The following is a 15,850-nucleotide window of genomic DNA, read 5'->3' as shown; positions in this document are numbered from 1 at the left end:
AGGGAGAAGAAGCACCCACAAAGCGCCCCCCACCCTCCATCCCCCTTGCACTCAAGGTCTTGTCCGCCTAGCTAAGAGCAGACTCAAGTTCAGAGCAGACTAGAGGCGGTTTCTGCAGCAACCAACAACACCAGGTTGCCCGGGTGACTGCGTGGGTCTCTATTTGCTGCAACGGAAGCCTGTTTGCTGCACACCACATGCAATTGGTTGGTGAAGTCGGAGGGTCCGCCCAAATTCCCTGGCTAATGATGTTGTGTGTGTAGTCCTGACATTGGTGCCCGCAAATGCAAAATGGATGTAACCATGAGGGGTCCCTGCGAGAAGTCTGGGGAGAGTGAAGAACAGGAGAAAGAGGTGGCGGCGGCGGCTACGGCGGCTGGGCGTCCTGCAGGGGTCCCGAAGGCTGAGGATTCAGACTCAGATTCGGACTCTAACCTGGAGACGGAAGGTGCCTCTGGGCAGGGCCTGCTAGGCCGGTCTCACCTTTGGGGCTTCTTCGGCAGGAGTGGGAGGGACAGGCTGGGATCAAGTGGGCAGGGGCCCTTGTCCAGCAGAGCAGGGAGCTCATCCCTCTGTGGGACACCTTCAGCAGAGCCGGTGGCGGCAACTCCCTGTGCCTTCCCTACAATGCTCCTGGGGCATCAGAAGCTCCACTGTTAGAACACGCTGCAGAGTGAAATGCTGGGTGGTGACAGAGGACAGGGGAACCCTTGGAAGGTGGCTGGCTGTGCCTGAAGAGGGATCCACATTCTTCTCTCTGTCTCCTTCTAGGCACCCATGGGCTCAGAGAACTGGTCAAGGACACGCTCTACCTGAGGTCTTGCCGGGCCCACGGTGCCATGCCCGTTTCCTGCTTTCTGCGCCAAGGGAGAGCCCCAGAGCTGAATCTGCGGCACCGTGGCCTGGGGCCCCAGGTAACCCTGGAGGGACCTTGGGGCCAGGCTTGTAGGGACAGGACCTGGGAGGCAGCAGCCATGGGTGTAGCCCCTTTCCTGAGCCTGTCCCAGGGATGTCCCACCCTCACAGGTGGGTGACAGGTGGGATCAGGGCTTTGAAAGAATTCAATCAGGGCTGGGGGAGCCTGCAGTGGGCACCTAGCCTGCTGGAGAGGGGGAATCAGGAAAGTCTCCAGGAGGTGGGATCTAGGTGGAGCCTAGAACGAGAAGCAGGTGTCCCTGGGCACGTGGAAAAGGGAGGGCCTTCCAGCTGGAAGGCACCAAGTGGGCTGAGCCCTGGAAACATGAGCCAAGGTAGCAGCTATCTACGTCTGGGGCCTTCAGCCCGGGGAAGAATCAGGCCTTTCAGGCCCCTCTCTGTCCTAGGGGGCCCGGGCTCTGGCTCCTGCACTATCCTCCAATCCCTATGTCAAGCGGCTGGACCTTCGGGACAACGGGCTCCGTGGGGCTGGTGCAGAGGCCCTGGCGCACGCCATGAGCAAAAGCAGCAGCATCTGTGGTAGGTGGGCAGGCTTGAGTCCTCCCTTTTCTGAGGGGTGTACCCTGCCCCCAGAGCTTCTCACCTGGGACCTGCTGGTGTTGCTGGGGAGGAGACCTCATCATAACGGTGGAGTTAGGCCTTCTGTGGTTCACCCAAAGCTGATGCCACTCCTTTCCTGACCAACCCCACGCCACCCACTCACCTCCTCCCCTGGCCAGCACACTCTTCATGTGGTGGCCTCCCAGTGCCTGAGTGCAGGTGGGAGAGTCCTTTGACACACAGGTAGGGGCTAGGCAGGGTGAGAGGAGGGAGGGTTGGGTGGGTGTTTGGTGGGACTGGATCCAAATGCTGCCTCTGCCATTAATAAGAAGGGTGACCCTGGGCAAGAAGCTCAACCTTGTTGAGCCTCAATTTCCAATCTGTGAAATGGCACAACAATACCACTTAGACTTTGGAGATGTGGTGAGAATCAGTGAAACTGCATGTGGCCCACATAAGTGATGAGTGTCTGGCCCACATAGGTGCTCTGAGCATGACCACTTAGACAATAATTGTCAGTCCCCAGAAATATGGCAGTGAGAGCTTCAGGGTGTGGGGGGGCCTGTATTACTACCAGGCTCAAATGATTAACAGGGTGGCCACATCTCCATCACGGGCATTCTCCATAGCAACAGGAAGTAGGTGGTTTTAGCCCCTTGACAAAGAAGCTCATGGACACATGGGGTGGGAATGGGCATCAGGGAAGCTACCCGGGGCCTGAGAAAACCCATCTGATAGGTGCCGGAGTCGCCATGCACAGCCGTAGCAACTCCCTGGACAGTACAGCTACAAAGCCCCTTTGTCACCTCAGACCTGGAGGTTTAGGGGATGAAATAGGGTGGAGGAGGATGGCGCCTGGCTTTGGATTCCACTGACAGGAGTGGTGCCAACCCCCAGATGTGGACCTGTCGGAGAACCAGCTGGGAGCGGTGGGAGCCCAGGCCGTCTGCGCTGCCCTCATGGCAAACCCTGCCATACAGAAGGTACAGCTGGCAGGGAACAGCCTGGAGGAGCAGGCAGCCCAGTACCTTGCTGAACTCCTGCTGGCCCACACGGGCCTGAAGTCCCTGGACCTGAGCTATAACCAGCTAAATGACCAAGCAGGTAATACCCGGCCAAGGCCACCATGAGACACTTGAGCTCCTCTTCCTGGGGCAGAGGTGGGTGGAGGTTGGCAGGACCCATCTGAGCATCCATGCTCTGGCTCCTGCTCCCCAGGTCCCACAGAGACCTGCCCCTTTCCCACTCCTTCCACACAGGACTCTTAATCCGCTCCACGAATATCTCACTGCTTGCTGCTGCATGTGTTGGGAGCTGATTGGGCCACTAAGAATCTAGCCATGAACAAAACAAAGGCCCTGGCCTCAAGGAACACATATTAACAAGATAACTCTCCATAATTATTGGTGCTACAAAAGAAACAAACAGGGCATGATTCTAGAGAAGAATGGGAACCACCCATTAGAGGGGTGGCCGAGGTGGCCTCTGTGCAGAGATGACATTTAAATTGAAATGAGCAGGGTGGGGAGGAATCAGCCATGGAAAAATCAGAGGGAGAGCATTTCATGCAGAAGGACAATAAACATGCAGGCCTATTACCCAGACTGGCAGACATCAGTGAGCCAGGGGAGAGTGGCTAGGCCGTGGGATAGAGAGGCAACAGCGGGCTGAAGGCCTACAAAACATGGCAAAAGGCATGAAGATTTTATTCTAAGTGCTGTGGAAGGCATCAGTGAGATTCCTTGGCCTTACTGCTTTCTCTCCTGCTCCAGGGCCATTGCATGGGCTGTCTGCTTTGCCAAGAACATGGCATTTGACCTGCCTGCCCCCAACCACTCCAATAAATTATAAGAATCCCCTGGGACCCTGGGTTAGGAATACAGATCCCTGGGCACCTGCTGAACCAGACTTGGGGGGGGGGGGGCATCTGCGTCTTTACTGGAAGACCAGGAGATTTGTCTGGTCCAGAAAGTTTGAGAATCACTGCTCTGTCTCAAGCTGCTCACAGTGAGTTTCTCACAGGGGCATCAGTGAGATTCCTTGGCCTTACTGCTTTCTCTCCTGCTCCAGGGCCTTTGCATGGGCTGTCTGCTTTGCCCAGAACATGGCATTTGACTTGCCTGAAAATGTTTCTCTCTCATCGATGTTTCTAACTCTCTATCTCTCTCCCTTCCTCTCTGTAAAAAAATCAGCCATGGAAAGGTCAGAGGGAGAGCACTTCAAGCAGAAGGACAATAAACATGCAGGCCTATTACCCAGACTGGCAGACATCAGTGAGCCAGGGGAGAGTGGCTAGGCCGTGGGATAGAGAGGCAACAGGGGGCTGAAGGGCTGCAAAACATGGCAAAAGGCATGAAGATTTTATTCTAAGTGCTGTGGAAGGCATCAGTGAGATTCCTTGGCCTTACTGCTTTCTCTCATGCTCCAGGGCCATTGCATGGGCTGTCTGCTTTGCCAAGAACATGGCATTTGACCTGCCTGCCCCCAACCACTCCAATAAATTATAAGAATCCCCTGGGACCCTGGGTTAGGAATACAGATCCCTGGGCACCTGCTGAACCAGACTTAGGGGGAGGGGATGCATCTGCGTCTTTACTGGAAGACCAGATTTGTCTGGTCCAGAAAGTTTGGGAATCACTGCTCTGTCTCAAGCTGCTTAGAGTGAGTGGGGTGGCACAGCCTTGGCCTGTGAGAAACAGCCCTAGAATTTAACGGCCAGAATGTCAGTTTGCCTTCTAAGAAAATTATTATGAGAAGCCAGTGAAATCAAAAGAGAAACTCATTTCAGACTTTCAACACATTAAATATAGGCATCCCTCTGGGCCTGCACGGTCAGAGGGCAAGCACCAGAAAGGTGGACAGGATGGAGGGGGCTGGAAGCTAAGGCCCTGCAAAGGCTACACAAATATGGAGCTGGGTCCCCAGCTTGGAAAAGGACAGACATAGTGGGGTCATTTTAGAATTTAACGGCCAGAATGTCAGTTTGCCTTCTAAGGAAAGTATTGTGAGAAGCCAGTAACATCAAAAGAGAAACTCATTTCAGACTTTCAACAAACTAAACATAGGCATCCCTCTGGGCCTGCACCAGAAAGGTGGCCGGGATGGAGGGGGCCGGAAGCTAAGGCCCTGCAAAAGCTACACATATATGGAGCTGGGTCCCCAGCTTGGAAGAGGACAGACATAGTGGGGTCATTTGTTCCCCTGAGAAAGGATCTGACTCCCTTGAGGGGTGAAGGAGCTTGGGCCTCAGTCTCCCCACATGACCCATGGTAATGGTCGCATTGGAACTACAAGAAGTCAGTTCATACATGGGTGTAGAAGAAACTTCCCACCCCCCAGCCGTTCAACAAAGTGGGGGCTTCCCTACAACATGAGGGACCACCACCCTCTCCTCCCAGCCCTGCAAGTGTCTGAAGAAGAGGAAAGTACCATATCTGAGAACCTGCATACCTGCAGGAGTCAGACCCAGTCCTGGGTGGGGTCTGGAATCCTGTTCTCAGGGAGGTAGTTCAAGGAATCTTTGCTGTCTCTCAGCACCCATGGTAATGGTCGCATTGGAACTACAAGAAGTCAATTCATACATGGGTGTAGAAGAAAATTCTCACCCCCCAGCTGTTCAACAAAGTAGGGGCTTCCCTACAACATGAGGGACCACCGCCCTCTCCTCCCAGCCCTGGAAGTGTCTGAAGAAGAGGAAAGTACCATATCTAAGAACCTGCATACCTGCAGGAGTCAAACCCAGTCCTGGGTGGGGTCTGGAATCCCAGCACACGTAGTACAAGGAGTCTTTGCTGTCTCTCAGTTGCTCTCCAAGGTGCTACAGGGTCTGCTGGCCAGTGTTCTGGCTGAGCGCTCTGCTCAGTTCATCTTTTTTCATCTGTGCATTTCTTCAACCCAGCCTTACTAGACCTGTGGGGACCATGGAGAGGGGTCAAATTAAGATCCCTGTGGGACTCCCAAGCTGATGGGGGAGACACACTAGGCAGAGAGCCTGGAAGGATGAAAGCTGTCAACACGAGGCCCAAGGTGGCCCAGCCCAGTGGGCAGGAAAGGCTTTCTAATGCTAAGAGCTCAGGACAAGGAGCTGTTAGCCAGGTGAAGAGGGAGATCAGCAGTTCCACGCAGGAGACAGCCAGGAGGGGAGTTGGTGCTGGCACTTTTGAGACCCAGAAGAGGTCAGACTGGTTGAGTGTCCACAGAGTGTAGAGCGGGGTGGGCGGGTGGCTAGGGCTTCTGTCCACTTAACATACGAAATATCTTTTAGGGTTTCTCACTCTACACACCGCCCTCCACCGTTTCCTTTCTCTACCACCACCGCCTTCTCTCCACTACAACTGTGCCAGTCTTGTCACCTCTAGCCTAGACCATGGCATCAGGCTTTCAACTAGTCCCTCACCCTCTCATATTTGCCCCCGCCAACCCTAGTCCACTCCCTACACCCACTAAGGAATCCAGCCTTGTCACCACCCCCCCAGGCTGTTGTTGTGTGTGTGTGTGTGTGTTTTAATTCTCACCTGAGGATATTTTTCCATTGATTTTCAGAGAGAGTGGAAAAGAGAGGGAAAGAAAGAGAGAAACATCAATATGAGAGAAACACATTGATTGGTTGCCTCCTGCACACACCCTGACCAGGGCCCGGGCCAGGTAGAAGCCTGCAACTGAGGTACATGCCCTTGACCAAATTTGAACTCAGGACCCTTCAGTCCGCAGGCCAAATCTCTATCCACTGAGCTAAACTGGCCAGGGTCAGCCTTGTCACTTCTTAAAGCCCTCCCTGCCTCCTCACCAATGATAGGGCAGTGCCCAAGACTCTTGGCCTAACATTCAAGGCCTCTTAGCATCTCTTAGTTGCCCATCACTCCTACCTCATTTCACTGGCTTCCCCTCACCCTGCCCAGTGCCAGGCCTGCGTGCATTTCCACCAGTGCCCCATGCCCCCTGTGTACATTTGGTCTTTCCTTGTCTGCTCTCCTCTATGTGTGCAGACATTCAAGGTTATCGCCTCTGTCCTCACTGTCCTGACCTCCCCACAAATAGGGTCAGCCCCCATTCTGTTCCTATGCCTCCTGTTTGTAGTTTAGAATAGTTCCCTTCCCATTCATTTGTACTTATCCCTCCCCCATTAAATATGAAATCCTTGGGGGCAGGGCAAGCCCATGTTGGGTTCAACTCTGTGATCCTCATGCCTAGCAGAGACCCTGCCACACAGCGGGCATCAGTATCATTTTTTGAAGGGGTGTACAGAGTGAATAAGAAGGTCTGTCTTGGTGTTTCGGAAGGGGAGACGCTTGGACCAGCCTTGGCAGAAAACACAGGACTCACCGAGCTTAACCTAAGCTGGAATCATCTTCGAGGCCCAGGCGCTGTCTCCTTTGCCAGAGGACTGGGGGTATGAGGCCCCCACCCACCCCACAGCCAGCCTGTCCCTTGAAGGCAGGTCTCCTAGGGAGCAGCTCCCCATCATTGCAGCTCTTCAGAGAAGAGGCTTGGACCTTTTAAGCAGAGCTTAAGGGATATTTTGTTAGGGGTCTTTCATTTTTCCAGACCCATTTTATGACTTCAGTACACTGTGCCCAGTCTCACGTCATTTACTGAGGAATCCGCAGCTGATTACTACACACCTTCCCCAGACATCACAGACTCTCCATGGTGGGGGACACATGCTCTCTATGGGGCATACACAGGTGCTTCTTTGAGTGACACGGTTAGATCCCAGCACACATTCTAACAAGCCACTTGCTCCCATGGTTGTGGTCCAAAGGCCTGAGGAATGGGTGGCTGCAGTCTCTTCCAGGGTGGCACAAAATGCCTGTAATGCCCTCTGTGTCAGCTCTTTTGGGGGTCCTCTTCAGGGAATGGCAGCTGCTGTCTTGCGCTCCAACAGGGGCTGAGCTGGGGTCCTTCCCCACAAGGTGACAGGTCTGTCTTCACAGCATCCCCACAAGCTCCTGTCCTTCTCCCCATCATAGCCCCCTGGGCAGGTTTCACCCAACTCTAGGCCCCTGAGCTGCTCTGTGCCTTGGGGTACCTGCCCTCAAGAGGTCCCCAAGCAAGCATGGGGCCTGCTCACTGTGTCTCTGGGGTCTGCATTCACGCCCACACCCACCCTCTATGCTGTGCTTCCGGTCGTTCTGCTCTACTGGTCACCATCATCCAAGCCCTGAGACTTCCCTGGAACCTCTGTCCTGCTCTCAGTCGGTGCTCTGCACCCCGGGTGTCCTGGGCTCGAAGGCTGTGGCTCTGGCTTTCTCCACTGTTCGGTCGTTCTGCTCTACTGGTCACCATCATCCAAGCCCCGAGACTTCCCTGGAACCTCTGTCCTGCTCTCAGTCTATGCTCTGCACACCCCGGGTGTCCTGGGCTCAAAGGCTGTGGCTCTGGCTTTCTCCACTGTCGCTTGTGGTCCCATGGCTTTGCTCTTTTGTATCCCAGGCAAACATCTTCCTGAGAGTCCTGGACATCTCATACAATGGCTTTGGAGACCCTGGAGCCTCTGCAGTGGGTGAGGCACTTCGGACCAACAATGTGTTGGAGGAACTCAACATGAGGTGAGGAGCACGGGGTGCCCCCCATGTCACAGTCTCGGGGCCCATAGCCACCCTAGGGACCAGGGGCTCCGTGATCTTGCTGCTGTTCACCATTTCAATTCCCAAACTGATCAACAGTCTATGATGGGCTTGAGCCACAATCCAGGAGCACCTAGCTCCATCCTCTCATTCAAGGTCATCACTTATACTCTGGGCTCATAATTCCTACCACACAGGCAGGGGCTGGGAATTGCAAGTGTATGAAAAGTCTCCTCAGCAGAGCCTGGTGTGGGCTGGGTGCTCTGTGTGAGTTTTCCTCCCTTTCAGAAGAGGAGCTGACTCTGATAAGTGGGTCCACATGCATGCTCTCCTCAGCACGTGGCTGTTGCGGGGGGGGCCTGCAGTGTGTGCTGCTCCTCCCCGCCCAGGCAGACTCTCAGCCCTCGGTAGGTAACCAGAGGAGGGGCCACAAGTCCAGAGGGAAAGAGAGGGACAGAAGCCTGACAGGTCATGCTGGGGCTGCCAGGGCTGAGCCCCTCCCAGGAGCTGCAGACTGAGCAGGGCCTGTCTGCTGTAGTCCTTCCCTCCCTTCCTTCCCGTGTAAGGAGCCAAGGCCAGAGGAGTCCATGAGAGATGCTGACATTTGAGGCCAGAGCTGGTGCCTGAGAAGTCAGAAAGAAATGGGACTGGCTCCAGAGAGAAAGTGCCATGCTGAGGTCCAGCAAGAGGAGGAGGAGAGGACATGGGGAGGGAGCTGGGTGGTTTTCCGAAACAGCCGTCATGATGATAGGTACTGGGGGCCAGCTCTGAGAACACCTGCTGAGCTCTGAGGGCCAAGGAGCAACAGCTGGGGGGCAGGGAGAGAACCTCTCCAAGTATGTCTGCTGGGTGATCTCTCTGAATGCTAGGAGCCTCCAACGAAGGAGGATCGCTATCCAGCTTTCACACCCTGCCCTGCTCAGGGTCCCCAGAGCATGAATGGAGGCTAGGGTTGAAACCCTACCTAGAGGATGCACCAGAGGGGCCAGCTGGATCCTGGGACAGTCCGGCTCTGTGCTGCTACACGGAAGATAGCACAATGCACATGTTTTTCTGTTGCAGCAACAACCGCATCTCTGTGGTGGGAGCCCGGAGCCTGGGCCTGGGCCTCCGGGTCAACCAGACACTGAGGATTCTTGTTGTGAGTGCTAGACTCATGGGGAGGCCCCAGCAGACCTGCCTGCATCTGTCCACACAGATGCTTCCCCTGTCACATAAGCCCACCCCAATGGCAGCAGGGAACACAGGTTCCAGAGCCCAGATGGGGGAGGGGGCCTCCTGCATTCCTCTTTTACCACGTCTTCCCCTTGCCACTCACTCACCCATCTCTAGCCTGGTGCATGCGCTTCTTCAGACTCCTCCCTGCTCCATCCTTCCCTCCCAGTGGCATCACCACATCTCCCACCTGTCCTTTCTCCTTCTCAGCCCACCAGAGCGCTGCTCTGCTGCTGATGATTAAGGCAACCTTGCTTCCCCTTCATCTTCTCCCCTGCTCTTCCTCTGGCCTTGCTAGAACCCAGGATCAGCTCAGGTGCACTGTTGCCACTACTCAGACTTACCTGAGGCCCTGTATGCGCAGCAGGGGTTTCCTTCCTCCAGAATTGCCAGTGGGGACAGAGCAGCTGAGGAGAAGACAGAGAAGCGAGGGTGCAATGAGGATAGAGCAGCTCCATGAGAACCACTGTGCCAACAGCATGTGCTCAGAGGATAGTACCACCAGCTCCGGGGTGGGCATCCAGCTCTGCCTGACCCTCAACTCCCTCAACTGGCATAGGAGCCCCCTGCAGCATTCCCATCCCCAGCCTGAGGCTCACTCCTCTCCCACCCCCTACCCCATCCCATGCCCTCCCCCCTTCCTGCTCTAGAACCCAGACCTCTCTCTCTTAAGTCTGGATCCAAATTTCCACCTGCTGGATGGTCCCCCCTATGTTTCATAGGCACATGGGGTTCTCAGAGTCCAACCTGAATGCATTATCTCCCCCTAAAGGCTGCCTCATGGTGTGTGTAGAGGGGGAGGGCTCCTTCTCATCCAGGCAGAAGCTTGTCCCTCCCTTTCCCACATCTTCCTTTCCCCTGAAGAGCTCTCAGGCTACCTGCTCCTCCTTCTCACTTGCCCTCCTGGATTCTCATCTCTAGCCCTTTCTTCCCACCTGCTACCAGGTGACCTTTCTAAACCAGAAATATGCCTCTGTCCCTCCCTGCTTTAAACCCAGCAGAGGTTCCCTGGTGGATAAAGTCAAGCTTAGTATTGTGTCATTTGCAGCCAGGATATGGGCTCTGCCAACCTGCCTCTCCCTCCTGCCTTGAAATGTACTTATCTCACCCAAGCTCCTTAGAATTCTCCAGACATTCTGTGCATTTTCTTATTTCTCTTTGCCCCTGTTGCTCTTCTTGCTGAAATGCCCAGCTCCACCCACCTCATCTGTAAAGCTCAGCTCAGCTATTTGATCACCCACCCAACCTTTACCTCCCAGGTAGAGTTGGCTCACACTCACTCTCATTGCACTTATCACACTGCATTTTTATGTTTCTTTTTTAAAAAATATATTTTACTGATTTTTTTAGAAAGGGAGAGGGATAGAGAGTTAGAAACATCGATGAGAAACATCGATCAGCTGCCTCCTGCGTACTCCCTACTTGGTATGTGCCCGCAACCAAGGTACATACCCTTGACCGGAATGGAACCTGGGACCCTTGGGTCCGCAGGCCGACGCTCTATCCACTGAGCCAAACCAGTCAGGGCTATGATGTTTCTTTTTCCTCTCCTCCCCCAGTGGGTGAGCTCTTTAAGGGCAGGAGTGTGTCTTGTGTGTCTGCATCTTGGCACGTGGCAGAGCCAGGCACTGGGTAGGTGCTCAGTGTCTATTTCCTCTCTTCCCTGGCCCTGAAGCCTCACCCAGGGCGTTCTGTCTGATGGAGACACCTTGTGAGTTGAGACAGTGGGGCTATCCTGAGGCACATCATCAGAGACACGGAACCCCCAATCTTCCCTTTTGGGGTGCTCTCCCAGCCTCCCTAGGGTCAGCTTTTCTCAGTTTTATGTGTGTGTATTTCTTAGATGTCCAGGAATCCCATGCGAAGTGAAGGCTGCCTGGGTGTCCTCAAGTCTGTCCGGGATAATCCAGTGTCTGCCCTGGAACTGCTGGATTTCTCTGTAAGAACTTTTCACAAATCTCATCTTAGCCTCCCCAGAGCCCTGAGGTATAGTTAGTGGAAGAAAGTGGGGCCTAGAGAAATAGAGTGCCCTGCCCGGATACATGGTGTGGCTGAGTCTGAGTCCCACACCAGGCCTGAAAGTAGGTCATAATGCCACTCTGGCTCCACTCCCAGGCCTGACTGCAGGTACTGCTGTGGCCTCCCCTCCGACCCCTGCCTGGGCTCTTCATGGGCTGAGAGAGCATAAGTAGCTCAAGAGGCACAATGCTTACTGTTCACTAATATTTGGATTTGCTGGTGCAGCACCTGCAAGGCAGCCCCCTCCCCCACCTTCCCTGTACTGCCTGCAGGCGAATCATGGTGCTGGAAGACTCATTTGTGTGGCTGTGAGGGAAACTGGGACCCGTTTTCATTCAATTTTGCCTTTTTTAATATAAAAACAAATGTCACTCTTTTCTAAGGCAATTAACATTAAGGAGAGAATCCCCAAATATGAATTATTAAAAGAAAGTTGTCACAAATCACTGCTTATTCCACCCTGATTTATTTAAGCCCAGACTTGAGTCAAAGTCTTTCCAGAGATAGGTTTTTACAGTTTCAGTCCTTCAGGCTTGGGACAACTGGTTTGAACATCCTTATTCTTTCCTTCTGCCCCTAAATGCCTGGTCTCTTCGACTCCAAAGCCAGAAAGAGCTTGCCATGACCATGTTCCCTCTACTCTGAGAATTCCCGTCAGCACTGGATTCTATCACTCTAAAAAAATGGAATGATATATAAAATTGCCCTGCCAAAGTACATGCTTATTTAAACCAATGCATGTTTATTTTCAGAAGCTTTTATATAATAAAAATAGAACAGGATTTGCCATCAGACAGGCCTGGAACCAAGTCCTGAGCCCATCATATGGGATCTTGGATCCTGAATTAGAGACCAACACTAATCTAGATGCAATGTTCTATTTCCCTGTTCCTTAACTGTTACCATTAATCTAATCTGACTCAGATTTTATCCTCAGCTTTAAGGGAAATACTTCTGAATCCTTACAGTTCTCGTAAAACCTGCCCCAGAACTCAGTCTCATCTTTATGTGCAATGGGGCTAATATCTATCAACCAGGATCACTGTGAAAACAGAATGAGATGACAGACCCTCTCTTTTCCCCGGCCCGTTTTTCATTTTTTTTTTTTTTTTATCTACAAGCAACATTTATGCTGAAAAGTGCATATAGATTAAGGGCAGAGCTCAGTGAATTTTCACAAACAGCGTATGTCTAATAATCAGCCCCCAGCTCAACAAACAGAGCAGGTCCCTAGAAGCCTCCCTGGAGCCCCTTCTCTTCTTGATTTTAATAGTTTGGGGAGTGATACCACTGTCATCCATAGGGAAGAAGCTGTCCTAAGGAGCTTCTTCAAGACCTCGTGTGTGTGAGTAAAAAAGTTCTCAGAAAGTGATCCTTGGTTTCTCCTCAAGGGTATCCAGGTGCACAGAGAGTTTGAAGACCTCACTAGCTCAGTGAAGGCAATTCTTCCAGGGCTTTGCATAAAGACTGATGCCGGCAGAGTGGAGTACAAAAAAGAGTTACTGGCAGTCTGGAGACCGTCCCTACCAGCGTCGGCCCCTAAATGACTGTGGAGTGCAGCCTCACAATGTGTTCTTACCACTTGAGTCTGCATTGAGTCACCATGTCAACCAGGTGGTAAGTCTCATGGAGCCGATCTTCACGATGACTCAAGACACCTGTATCCTCCTTTCCATCCCCAACCACTGCACGAACGGGGGCCTTCCGTTGTTCTCCCTCATTCCTGTGACGCGAAGTTGTACTATGTGCCGCGCACTGAGCTGGGCATGGGGCCAAAGTTGCCCAAACAAGTCTCTGCTCTGGGGACTTACCATGGGAGACAATTAAAATAGAAGGCGGTGTGCAACTGGCATTCCCAAACTCAACTTGCCATGATGCAGACTGTCACAACGTTTTGGGGAAGGCAATTTATCAATAGGCACTGAGAGCCTTAACTGCCTGTGTCCTTTGATCCGGTGGTCTAACTAATCGGCTCTACAGAAGTAATGCTATTTATAATCATGAAAATTGGAAATAACTTAAATGCCAAATAAGAGAGGATTGGTTTCTAAGATTTGGAACTTTGCAAACATGGAAAGCCAAGTGCTCAAAGTACAGTGAGCAATTTGTGAAAATGCACAAGATTAATATTAAGTAAGAAAATCAGGATTAAAAAAATCAGTTTTGCAAAAGGTTAAATATGGAGTTACCATATGACCTAGCAAATCCAGTCCTAGAGAAATAAAAACATATGTCCACACAAAAACTTGTACACAAATGTTCACAGCAGCATTATTAATATCTGCGAAGGGCAAATGCTCACCAACTGAAGAATGGGTAAATAAAACATGGTATATCCATACAAAGGCAATAAAAAAGAGTGAAATTTGGGATGACAAAATGTTCTAAAATTGCCCTGTCCAGTGTGGCTCAATTGGTTAGAGCATCGTCCTGTATACCAAAAAGTTCCCAGGTTCAATTCCCAGTCAGGGCACATACCAAAGTTATGGGTTCAATACGGGGTTGGGTGTGTGCAGGAGGCAATGGATTGACGTTTCCCTCTCTCTAAAAAATTTTAAAAACATATTTTTAATATTCTGAAATTATGGTAATAGTTGCATAATTACATGGATATACTAAAAACTGGAGGCCTGAAGGTTTATGAATGCTAATGTTTTTAACGTTCCTGCATTTCCACACTTTCTACTCTAAGTATGTGTTATTTTCATAATCAGAAAAATAAATGGTACTTAAAAACACAACCTGATACAGGCTACAATTAGTTGTGTGCATGGTGTGCTTGACGTCCTGAGTAAAGTGAATGCTACATCCTGAATTATGACCCTCCCCACAGTTTATATCTTAAAAGCCCTGACCCCCAAAGTGACCGTATTTGGAGATAGGAGGTAATTAAGGTTAAATGAGGTCGTAATGGTGGGGCTATGATCCAATAGGATTAGTGTCCTTATAAGAAGCGATATCAGCCCTAGCTGGTTTTGTTCAGTGGTTAGAGCGTCAGCCTGCAGACTGAAGGGTCCCGGGTTTGATTCTGGTCAAGGGCATATGCCCGGGTTGCAGGCTTGATCCCCAGTGTGGGACGTGCAGGAGGCAGCCCGATCCATGATTCCCTCTCATCATTGATGTTTCTATCTCTCCCTCTCCCTTCCTCTCTGAAGTCAATAAATAAAAATATATTTTTTGAAAAAAGAAGAGGCATCAGAAAGCTTGTTTTCTTCCCTGTCCTCTCATGTGAAGACACAGTAAGACACTGCAAGACAGAAAGCAAGCCCTCCCAATGCTCCCCGACCTTGATCTGGGACTTCTAGCATCCAGGACTGTGAGAAAATAATTCCTGTTGTTTACACCACTCAGTCTGTGGTATTTTGTTTTGGTTTTGGTTTGTTTGCTTAAAGAAAGGAGTTAAAAAAAAAAAAAAAAAGAAAGGAGTTCCGGTTTTATTTTTAAATATATTTGTATTCATTTCAGGGGAAAAGGGAGAGGGAGAGATAGAAACATCAATGATGAGAATCACTGACCCGCTGCCTCCTGCACGCCCCACACTGGGGATCGAGCCTGCAACCCCCCAGTGGATAGAACCGGGACCTCCTGGTTCATAGGTCGACCCGCAACCGCTGACCGCGCCCGCCAGGCAGTCTGTGTACTTTGTCATGGCGGCCCCGAGCTAAACGAGACAGAAAGATTCACTCTCATGGGGAGAAAAGGCAGGGCGGGTTTCTCCTCGTTTCCCTGGTTCTCTGACCCTCCTCCACCCCCTTCCTCCTATTGCCGATGCCACCCTCCCCAGGGCAGACCTGATGGCACGATTCTGAGGCTCCCCAAGTCTACAGGAACGGCCCATGTCAGGGGCGGGCTCCCCACGCTCCTTCACGGAGAAGTGAAGGGTGAGGCTGGCACGCCAGAACGGAGTGCTGCGTTATGGCGATGAGCCTGGGTCCCTCTGCCCCCACTTTTCCCAGAAGTAAAAAAAAACCACACACTGGATCCTAAAGAGAGGTTAGTCGATCTTTACGGAATGGGAGAATCAAGTCATTGTTCCAAAGTCCTCCCAAATGGGCACCGCCCCACCCCCTTGTCCCAGGACACCCATTCCTCATTAAAATCCCGCCCAATTTCAGGGTGCTGGCCGGAACAGGCCTTTCTGCACCGGAAAGGGGTGGAAAAGTGAGAGGGTGCAGACCTAGGGTGGATGTCGGCCATACCTCTGGGAGGTGGCGGTGTTTGCAAAAGGCCTAAGAAGCAGGGAGGCAAGGGCCTGAGGTGCCCGGCGAGGGGCTGACCGCACAAGGGGGACATCAAGTCGTTCGCATGCCGCCGGGTGCTCCCGTGCAGGGTCACATCCGGTGCCCCGGCCAGGCGGGTGCCCCAGCCGCTCCAACCTCAAGTCGGAGAAGGCTCCCGAACACCCGACCGCGCTCGGCCTTCCTCGCCCTCACAGCCTTCCCGCCAAACCCGCATCCAATCAGAAAGTGCCACACTCCAGGAGTTCGAGCGACAGCCAATGAGAAGCTGGGTCCTAGGCCTGGGCCCGCCTGAGGCGCCTCGGACCAATGGCCGCCTGGGCCTTGGCGGGCCTA

General features: G+C 52.3%; 1 protein-coding gene across 5 annotated transcripts; it reads left to right on the top strand.

Moving 5' to 3' along the window:
* Positions 1-285: 285 nt before the first annotated feature.
* Positions 286-13,495, top strand: LRRC74B (leucine rich repeat containing 74B). Of its 5 annotated transcripts, none has more exons than XM_014547106.1 (9): positions 286-448; positions 772-914; positions 1,323-1,455; positions 2,374-2,580; positions 6,756-6,865; positions 7,909-8,024; positions 9,105-9,183; positions 11,101-11,196; positions 12,668-13,495. In XM_014547106.1, exons 1-9 carry the CDS (start codon positions 292-294, stop codon positions 12,821-12,823), a joined length of 1,197 nt encoding a protein of 398 aa, XP_014402592.1. In that variant the 5' UTR covers positions 286-291; the 3' UTR covers positions 12,824-13,495. The 5 variants fall into 5 exon arrangements, with proteins under 5 accessions (XP_014402592.1, XP_014402591.1, XP_014402593.1 ...); XM_014547105.1 differs by having other exon boundaries at positions 6,711-6,865; XM_014547107.1 differs by lacking the exon at positions 9,105-9,183 and having other exon boundaries at positions 6,711-6,865; positions 12,668-12,791.
* Positions 13,496-15,850: the final 2,355 nt, after the last annotated feature.

The sequence above is a fragment of the Myotis brandtii genome, unplaced genomic scaffold, assembly GCF_000412655.1.
Source record: "Myotis brandtii unplaced genomic scaffold, ASM41265v1 scaffold463, whole genome shotgun sequence".
Taxonomy (NCBI): domain Eukaryota; kingdom Metazoa; phylum Chordata; class Mammalia; order Chiroptera; family Vespertilionidae; genus Myotis; species Myotis brandtii.
This window is presented reverse-complemented; position numbering and strand designations above follow the sequence as displayed.

Excerpts from the sequence above, each read along its gene's own strand:
- LRRC74B (XM_014547103.1), top strand. The coding sequence starts at position 292 with ATGGATGTAACCATGAGGGGTCCCTGCGAGAAGTCTGGGGAGAGTGAA. Across the intron at positions 449-771 it reads CTCTAACCTGGAGACGGAAG|GCACCCATGGGCTCAGAGAA; the intron begins GTGCCTCTGGGC and ends GTCTCCTTCTAG. Across the intron at positions 2,581-6,710 it reads CCAGCTAAATGACCAAGCAG|GGGTGTACAGAGTGAATAAG; the intron begins GTAATACCCGGC and ends CATTTTTTGAAG.